Source organism: Megalops cyprinoides, chromosome 2, assembly GCF_013368585.1.
Source record: "Megalops cyprinoides isolate fMegCyp1 chromosome 2, fMegCyp1.pri, whole genome shotgun sequence".
Classification (NCBI taxonomy): domain Eukaryota; kingdom Metazoa; phylum Chordata; class Actinopteri; order Elopiformes; family Megalopidae; genus Megalops; species Megalops cyprinoides.
The window spans coordinates 42,815,273-42,825,616 of record NC_050584.1 but is presented as its reverse complement, the minus strand read 5'-3'; the positions used below and the strand labels follow the sequence as shown (position 1 = coordinate 42,825,616).

Here is a 10,344-nt window from a genome sequence, read left to right as displayed (position 1 = left end):
AGATGGATTTTTCTTCTTGGGATTCTTTTATATTCTTTCAGTTTCTCTTCTTGCTCTATGGAAGGGGGAACCCAGCTGACGTGATGTAACTCATGAATATCTAACAATGGCTACATATACCAATATACAGAATGTATATCAAAATTGTCCATATACAGTTTACAAAAGTATAATTTAGTTTTGTCAGTCACAGGGGTGCTGTCGATTTTACAGGCAGAGGGAGAGGAGAGGCATTGAATGGCACTTAACATTCATTGTTATCACAGATTTTTAAAGACATAAGTCCAAAAGTTCTAAATGAGGTAAACTCTGTATCAAAGCCAGCTGTCATTTTTGCCAAGGTGGCCTACCATGACTGAATACAGTATTATTTGGAGAAACACTGCAAGAAGGTGACAGTATCAGTGCTGGTAGGGGCAAGATTTTCCCTGTTTACGAAAACCATTTTTAGAACTGAAGAAAAGTGCCAAACATGTAAATTCCAAAATACAAAACTAGCACACATACACACACGTGCAGCTTTAGCCTCTGAGTTATTTGGGAGATGTTCAGAGTTCGACAATAGTAGCTGTGTAGCTGTGTCCTTGGCACACTTCACCTAAATACAGGAAACATTCTAGTATGTGTGCTAAGCCCTCCTTCACATGCACATAGGCTTTGTCATTGTCTCCCCTTGTCAGTGAACCTGACACATTCTCACGTTCACCCTTACAGTACTACAGTACATGAAGGACACATTGGTGGGGAAAACAAGTCAGGTGTTTGAATCAAACTGCATTATCTGCCTGTGTATGTATAATTTTTGTTTTACTCAAGTTATCTTTGCAATTATTCTGTAATGGTGTAACATCCACTTCTGATAAGTTCACTCCCACTCTCTAGCACTGACTGTAATTACCTCCATGGTTTTTAACTCTGTTTTTTTTTTTTTTTTTTTTGCTTCTGTTTAACTGAGCTAGTGAGTATCATTAGTAATTTGTGCTACAGCAGTTTAACATGGGGAAATGCAGCTTAGACTGGTTACACACCGGGGACTTCTGAAAATTTTCCTTATTATAAGCCCTAAGGCTATTTTTGGTGTAAATGGTCAGGTGGACAGTCTGGCTTTTCGGGACTGTAAGTGCAATGATGGACATGGAAAAACAGGTGCAAAAGAGGGCCTTTGCCACCATGCAAATTCCGCAGAGGCAGCGTCGGCGATGATTGGAGCCACCCAGCGTTCAGAGGCCAGTGATTGGTCGGCACAGAAAGGACACATTGGAGAGAAGAGAGCGCGTCGAACCACGCGGTCTCTGCATCTGAGTGACGCAATACTGAGTTCGCTATAAAGTAAAAGGGGCACGGCTAGTTTATCAATGAAATAGTAAGGAGAGGGTTACTCTGGAGGAGAAGAAAGGAGTAGAGAAGAGAAAACTTGAAATTCCACTGACCAATCATTTTAAATTGTTATTGTTTTGTAAGTACTGTTTAATCGGGTTTGTTAACCCTAGAACCATTTTATTTTTGTAAAGCAAATCAAGAAATCGAAGAAATGAAATATATCATAGGCATTGGCGGGTAAGTAGCCATGTTTACAGATTATTAGTTTTACATATATTTTTAAACTGACCACTGATGATACAGATCTTCAAAATAAAGATCTAATGTTAGCTATCAATCTGTCAATACAATTAGTTAGGGGAGTTAACTAACTTAAGTTAGCTACCATTTCCACTTCTTTTAGAATGTATGAATTCTTAAGGCTTCGAGGCTAACTATCGTGTCAGATTATCTCGGCAACAAACGTTCCTTTGTATTATACAAAATAAGTGCATCAGTTTATCAGCTATATTTGAATCCGATTATATGGTTTATTAGTTACATGTTCTATATGATTGACCGAGTCATTCAATTTTCCTATCCGCGAGAGCGCGCAGCTGTTTAAATCTCCCGCTCAAAGTCTAACAAACCGACCTCTACGCGAGACAGAAAGTCCGCTCTCGGCTCCCTTTAAAAAAGTAGCTCATGTTGGCTGCCTGGCTAACTGAACTAGCTAGGGTTGTTGACTCGTAAAACATTGTAAAATGCATTGACTGATTAAACTGGTTTATATAACCGATTCAGTACATTGGTGCTTAAATGTTGCTATTAACTAGGTATTCTGATAAGCTAGTTAAATGTCGTTAGGCATGTAACGTTAGTTAAAATTACACAGCACTCTTTATCAAACTGTTAAACAAGAATTACAAAAAAAGTGATGCTGAAAACTTGGCTTGATTGGACGCTCTAACTAACTAGCAAATTAATTTAGCTACTGTAGACCGTGGCTGGTTAGCTTGTTGCTTCGCTAAATGGATGCTAACATTATATAATGTAGCTAGCTAGCTCAATCCTTCTAGGTGCTGGTCTCAATAATTTAGCAACTTAGTGTTCGTTGCTGTAGCTTGATGACAATCTATATATATATATATATAATATGTAGGTATAAGAGTATATATATTTATGTAGCTGATTTAGCTGACCATCATGTGACGTGTAGAGGGGAAATGACTGAAAAGCTAACGTTACAGTAACTAAATGCAGTCTAACATTAGCTTGCTGTCTAATCGATTTATCGTGTCGCGTCGTGTAATTGATATGTATTGTGCACTAATTCAGATCTGCTGTTTTAAATTCCAATTTAGCGTGACCAATGGTGGGAAAACCACTTTGACGAATAGACTTATCAAAGAATTGCCTAACTGTTGCGTGGTACATCAAGACGACTTTTTCAAGGTAAGTTTCAACTCTACTAATCTAGGTAGTGACTTAAAATTTTATGTTGCGTTTTCAATGTGGTGAGTGCATTGTATGTCATTGCTAAACTAATGCTTTTTGCCTCACACGCGCTCTGTCACGTGACGCGCAAAAGTCACCAGCAGTAGTGATGGCACAGTATCTGCTTGCACAGTAAAGCCATCAGTTCAGTGTTATTCCGAGCGATATCTGCCGAAGTCATTGGTCAAACTTGTGTATGAGGCCAACTTGTATGTTCTTAAATGCAATATTTAAGAGAATTTGGAAGCAACTGTTCTGTCCCTTCGCTGGAACCATTTGGACTGTAACAGATATTTAAGAATCGGCACTAAAGGCTCCGGCTAAATTGTCCCCGTTATTAGGCCCTTTTGCCCGTTTAGTGGGAAGGCCAAGGTACTGTCATTACTTTGGAGGAGCTGCTCAAATAGTGAACATGTAAATGGGGACTACTTATGCTTAGTTGCTTCCTAATATGGTTATTAGTGGGATCACTTCCTAAATGAAACTATACAACTTTGTGTATGAAGTTGCATGTGGAGATTTTCACACTCCTTATGCATGGTGGTGGGGTACTTAGTTTTTGATTGCATGTCATTAGGAAATGATTGTCTAATTTGCGTCAAACTAATCAGACTCAACTAGCTTCCAAATGTTGCAACGGTCTGTTTTACACTCCATCTTTTAGTGATTTGTTCCTATACTGCATGCTGGTCTTTAGTCCTTAATTGAGCCCCCCACCACACACACACACACACACACACACATTTTACAGAGCACCCGATTTTCATCATAATTTACTGGAACTGAGTGGCTGACATTCTCATGCTTTGTTTCTTTCACTGTCCAGGCAGCCCCAGAATTCTTTAAATGAGAGCATTTCTGTGATGCTCACATTTTTATTAAAACTGAACTGGATCCAGAAATCCTGGTGGCTTTAAAGTCCAGCTTGTAAATGTGTTGTCTTCTTAGCCATTATAGATAACCTTGGTACAATTCTATGTGTCTCAAAATAATGAATTTATTGCTGACGCAAAGTAATGCCCATCACTTAATTTAAATCTGTGAATACCATTCATACATGGTCTAGTGCAAATTTATTCTTCATTGTAAAATCTTTATACATTTTAAAATAGCCATGCATGGGCATCCCCCATTTTTACTCTTGGCTTGCCTTATTCCTGCTGGCTTGCATATGTGCTTGGCTTTTCATGTTCAGGATGTGATCGGATCTGCCAGGGTACTGATCACCCTGAGACTGCAGCAATGTTTTATTGGTCACTGTTATTTCAGCCACAAGATCAGATAGAAGTCGGGGAGGACGGCTTTAGACAGTGGGATGGTAAGAATGGATTTTACTGTAGGAAACCAATAATGCATTTTCCACTAATGCACTTTAAAATATTCTGTAGCAGTATGACATTACTCTAACTAAAAATAGACATTCTCTTTCCCCCTCTTTCTGCTTGTACTAATTGTAGCCCTTGTGTTTTGTGACTTCTCTGCTCATTTCTCCATTTGGCTGTGTATCCGTCTAATAAATCATGCTGTTTTCTTTGCTTGTCTTTGTTCTATTGCAGTGATCACAGCCTTGGACATGGAGGCCATGATTAACACTATCAAGGGCTGGGCTGAGAATCCAGTGAAGTTTGCCCGTTCCCACGGTGTCAGTGTTTCACCGCTGGCCGAGGTGTCTGATCCAGAGAAGGAAATTCACATACTGATTGTCGAGGGGTTCCTTCTCTACAACCACAAGTGAGCTTTCTTCCTTAACTTTTATGCACCACTAGTGTTAAATCCACATGGCAGTGTGAAACCGGACGATAGACATGTGCCTTTCCCCAGATTACTGTATCCTAATAAACATCAAATGGTTCAAGCAATGAAGATCTGTAGTAACCACTCATTTACTGAAAGGACCTGGACTTGAATTCTGACAGAGTAATGCATAAGGACTTGGCTAGTTGTTGAATGTTACATTTAGTTATCAAGGCAGTGGAAGGAAGCCTTCAGATTAGATTCCAGGGACTGGGCTGCAAAAGATACTTGGACTGCATGTGGTCAGTCACATGTAAGCACTTTTAAGTAGCTGACTGGGCTCTTGTTAAGTGCACACATTGATGGTGGCCCCAGGTGATAAGGATTGTGGAGGCTCCCTGAGGTACTATGGGCTGTTTTTGACATGGCATAAGTACAGTATGTGGACTAGAGACCTTTAGACAACATGCTGGACAAAGATACCCCTTTCTTCATTTTATGAAATGAACTTCCAATAAAGTTTGACAAGGACTACATTTCATTTTGAATTCCTTTAAAATGTGAATAAGTTTTAAAAGTTGTTTTTGTTCCATTCAGGCCTTTACTTGATGTTTATGACAAGTGCTACTACATAAGCATTCCATACGAAGAGTGCAAGGCGAGGAGAAGGTGGGTTACTATGTTTGAGCGGCTTAAAAAATGTAATTCAGGTTTTTTTTTTTTTTTTTTAATGAATTCCTGACCTAGTAATTCTTTACTTTCAGTACAAGGACGTACACAGTTCCTGACCCCCCTGGTCTCTTTGACGGTCATGTGTGGCCCATGTATTTGAAACACAGGAAAGAAATGGAGAACAGTGGTTTGGCCATTGGTAAGCAAAGGGAAACGACTCCAAACTGTATTTGATATCTGGTTATGTCAAAATTCAGTTTTTATGGCAGTGATGTCTTCTACCATGAATGTTAATCTGCTATGCATAATGTATTATTTCAGAATACCTGGATGGTTTGAAATCTAAAGATGAGATCTATAACCAGGTGTATGAAGACATCCAGAATACACTGTTGAATCGTTTATAGGTAAGAAAGAATCCAGATTTTTTTTTGTGTGTGTGTGTTTCTGCTGTGCCATTTATAAATTAAACTGGTATCTCACATATTCTCTTTATTTTGCTTACAGCAGGGCCTGTGCATCTCTGAAGACCTGTGTATAGAGCTGTAAATAGCATCTTTGTTTTGAGAATAAAACTCATGTCTGTTTTTTTAAGTATTTTTTTATTGTATTTGATGTAATTGTGTTTTTTTTTGTTTTTTTTTTTTGTAAATATTTTCAAGGATCATTAACTTATCACAACTGATGGCAGGATTTTTGTATTGTTACATCTTCCTTGGTGTCAGTCAATTTTAATAAATGGCACAGTCCACCTGTGTTTTTGACATGTAAATGCTCTGCCAAGTTGTGTTTTCCAAAACAATGGATATATTTCTTGTAAAAGCAAGCCGTCCCCAACTGAATGGGGTTATCACTCCTTTGAATGAAATTTCTTAAACCAGACTTGTGTCGTGTCTTTTTTCTATGCTATTATAGCTGCAGTGAGGTTTACACATGGGGTATTGAATAGTAAGATCTGTAATGTAAACAGGATTTTTGCAGTACCCTGTACCAATATGAAAATGTTGTCAGTTGTCTGGATGCAGTACAGTTGAATATATATGCAACAAGATTAAGCAGTTTACAGGATGTTTGTGTAGTACAGCCCAGCACTATGCACCTACTGTGTTAGCAGCCAACAGATGTAGGCCATGGGTTTCAGGTCCTGATTGAAAATGACTACTTTTTGATAAAGCACATGTCTCATTAAGGTCACCTCCATTTAAAAAGTTGAAAGTATACAAAGTGGAAACATTTTAATACAACTGCCAATATATCTCAATCCTTTTGCAGTTTGTGGTGCAAATATGGCACTTAATCACAATTATCCTAAACTAATTAATCCAAATATTTTAAATCTCAGTCCTGTCCATCCAGTATGCATTTTAGGAAATTTTATATTAGTTTGCACACAAGTGATTGTGCATGTTTTGCTTTGATCTCAATATTCAGTGAAATTTTGAGCTCACTTATTGTGACTTTTAAACTTAACCACATGCAATGTCAACCTGCACAAGCACTCTGTATATAGGTTCCCAGCAAACATTTCACCTCTTGCACATACCTGATTTTAAACTGCATGTGGTCACATAGCTGTAGTATGGTAGCTATTGGTGATGCAGAGAATTCCCTTTCCCAAATAAAAACGGGAGAAGTGTATATAGTAGCCTGACAGTGAATTTATTATACATATGGCTCATTGCTTTTCAGCATTTTATGTAAGTAGGAACCAGGGCAGCCTTGTAGGGTGATAAGGAATTTGCAGACACTGTAGGTTGAGAAAATATCAACAGAAGAGTAACAGACTAAAAATCACAAAATCTTTGTATAAAATCCTTGTATAAAAAACACCTCACCCAAATTTATCTCTTAAAAATGTGTTCTGAGCAATTTATTTTTCCACCCTCTCATTTATAACTTTAGCTCTGAAATTCTATGTGGAAATGGCACTATATGAAATATTTTCATGGGTCATCTTTTTCACATCTCCATTTAATTGAAGTGTGAAATATGGACGCTTTACATCTCTCTGGCTGTGTGTCACCGTACCCCCAGCCCCCAAAGAAGGCTGAAAACTTTTTTCTTTTGCATTAGTTTTTCAGAAGTGTGAGTCACTCAGACTAAACATAAGCTTTAGGTTATTAGGCAAGCCACAAGCCCCTATGCACGTGCAAGTATTTCCACAAGATTTTCCATATTTATAAATAGGGTCAGTCAATACCCCATTTCCAACACAGGAATGCCTAAAAGGCAGCATGTCTCCTATCTGAATTCCATCCCTCCTCACAAATGGAAAGTTACTATGGAGTGTAAATCTATTATAAGACATATAGTCACATGATTTAAAATGTGGCTTTCATGTGTGAGTTACATTTAAAGATTCAGTTATCTTGAAGGTGTCCTTTTAATAATGCATGACATCCACATTAGAGTAGTTTGTGTCTACTAGCTTTTCACTTTGTCAAATATTATTCTACCACTATATTGATGAAGGGTAGGATTCTCTCTAAACTCCAGTAGAATACACCTAACTTTTAAATGTTATTTTAAGGAAGTGTTACTTTTTCCTTATTTGTACAACATTGTGAGTTGTACAGTTGCCGAAATGACAAAATTGTTGTGCAAGTTACAACAAATTCCTTAAATGTGTTACCCAAAGTTACTTGCACAAGCCCTGTTCTGTTACATTAAGATCCTCCAGTGCTATTTTCATAGACATTATTCTTCTGATTTGGCAGCTGACTGGTTGTCTCTGTTTGCCATACCCCTAGACCACAAGTATGGTCTCCCTTCAAGAGGAACTTATATGACCTCACAGATCAAGTGAAAATACATGAAGAAACAGGGAATGAAAGGCTGATGAAGTGTGAAAGATTGTGCACTAGGTCTGCATCTTGTTGACATGCTGAAATAAATGAGTGGTACAAATAATGTTAAAAGTAAAGCCAAGGCCAGTGAAATTTTAATTCCTTTCTGAAAATATGAAATATAACAGTACAATTACACTGATGATGATGACAGTTGTAATGTGTATTATTACATATTTAAGGGTAAAATGTAAGGATAACAGTTAGTTTCAGGACCTTATTCTTCCAAACAAATAAGAGTAAATAAAATTACTAATATGATGCATAAAGCCTGTAGGCATTATCATACTGATAAAGCCAGCATGTGATAGTTTCCATACTCGTGTCTGGCACAGGATATGGGTGTACATACCCTGTGGCAGATGGAATGTTGCACAGATGTAATGACTGGGTCACAGTGGTACAGAATCTTAGTAGGTGAAACTTGATCTTGGCTGACAGGCAACTGGAATAACCCTGGTTAATAACTCCATGGCATGCCTGCTAGTTGAGCACAGTGGAAATGTCCAACTTCACAGTAGTTGATGCATGTACTGTACAGCATCATATATATATAACTAATTATATATGTATGTATAATACTTGTATATAGACATACTGTATATACATGCATTATACACTATATGTATATATAGGTATAACTATTGTTTCTACTTATATTCATTTTCTCTGTTTGTGCTCCCTCCCTCTTTCTTTTACCACTGGCTGTGTTTGAGTTTAATGTGAAATTTTAAGAGCCCACTTGTTTACATATGTTGATTACAAAAAAGTGAGATCTCTTTCATCAAACCCAGCCCAGAGTGGTCCAATTGTTGCTTTGACCTTTGAGCTGGTAAATGCAGACAAGTTTCGGCAGTCCAGAACCTGCTGGCCCTGTCATTGTCATGGCAGTCCCACATGTTTGACGGTGATGTTGTGTAAGCTGGTGACAATTGAGTGCGGACGTGACAGCTGAACTAACCCATCTTGGGAGGGTGCCGTCGTGCTGACTGGACTCTCCACAATGCCAAACAGCACTGTAAGCTGCATAACTGTGTTCAGCTTGCCCCTTGTAGCTAGAAACACACTATTCCTTTTCCACAAGTGATACAGCTTGACTTCTTATGTACATTATAAGGCAATGTTCTTTTATTGTATATGCTCAGATGTAACATGTTTAAGAAATTTCTAAGGAAATGTATAAACAAACGTAAAGGCTTTCGGTGCTTTTTGATTTCTTCCAGCCTATCAGTCGAGAATGAGAGTGTGAGAATGGTGAAATACTCCCAGAACATCTCGACACCCAGCCTCTATTCACGAGTGGCATTACAGTGCAAGAATTACTCACAGTGGCATTAGGGTTGAGACCTCCATTAAATGCTAACCTACATTTGCAGAAAAAATTCCCTCAGAATTCTTGACCTCGTTTAAACAGGTCTGGGTTAGCATTTTATGGTACATGCAACAGGAGAAAGCATATACTGTTGGCCATTGTCTATGGCAGCCTACTGTATGTGAAAATACAATGAAAGAAACACCGATTTAGTTACATAACATCTGACAAGCAGACGCCACATTACAGTCATACCACATTGCGCACAGTCTTAAAACACAACCAGTATCATCTAGACGCTGTACATCTAGCACATTGTGTTCGCAACACAGTAATCTCTTAATACCCCATGTGGAACACATGCTTTTATTTCTTTATGATTGTTCATAATTTTTATTGAGTAACCCTGTCAGCATGTTGTTGCAACACAGCAGGCTAGACAGGCATGGTGTCTACTATAAAAGAGAATAGGTCACCTGAGGCAAGCACAAAAATAATCAGGAAAACATCTGTGAAATGCAAATGATGTGAATGTAAGAGTCTACTACATACTCCTTTGCAAAAAAAATCTAAAATATAATGGAATTTGTATAACTATCATACTGACAGCTGTGTATGTCTAGTCTAAATTAAAGAGTGAACCTTGATCCAGATGGTTTTAATGCTGTCTCCTCATAATCATTGCAAAAACACAATCAGTCACTTATATTTGACAATATGTAGTCCCAATAATATGGAAATGGAGAGGGGATATTCCTTATGTGTGACCTGTGGTGCTATGAATGCCCAAATTAGAATTAGAATTGTTGTTTATATTGTATTGACTTCAATATATAATTATGAAATGCAAGTTTTCTGTGATCCTATTTGTTCCTTTGTCTTATGCGTTCAACAACAGGTAATTCTGCAAGTCCCACCTGTAGCAAAGCCGTCCTACTGCACTCTGTCCACACATGGGCGCACGCACTCACACGCACGCACACA

The 10,344-nt window shown here is 38.1% G+C and overlaps 1 protein-coding gene across 3 annotated transcripts; it reads left to right on the top strand.

The window, feature by feature from the left end:
• The first annotated feature begins 1,373 nt into the window (after positions 1-1,373).
• On the top strand, positions 1,374-5,773 carry LOC118772844 (muscle-specific beta 1 integrin binding protein). Of its 3 annotated transcripts, none has more exons than XM_036521472.1 (8): positions 1,374-1,557; positions 2,664-2,754; positions 4,066-4,114; positions 4,353-4,527; positions 5,128-5,199; positions 5,295-5,401; positions 5,524-5,609; positions 5,710-5,773. In XM_036521472.1, the coding sequence occupies exons 1-7, from the start codon at positions 1,532-1,534 to the stop codon at positions 5,607-5,609; spliced, it is 606 nt and encodes a 201-aa protein (XP_036377365.1). In that variant the 5' UTR covers positions 1,374-1,531; the 3' UTR covers positions 5,710-5,773. The 3 variants fall into 3 exon arrangements, with proteins under 3 accessions (XP_036377365.1, XP_036377366.1, XP_036377367.1); XM_036521473.1 differs by having other exon boundaries at positions 5,713-5,758; XM_036521474.1 differs by lacking the exons at positions 1,374-1,557; positions 4,066-4,114 and having other exon boundaries at positions 2,704-2,754.
• The last annotated feature ends 4,571 nt before the right edge of the window (positions 5,774-10,344 follow it).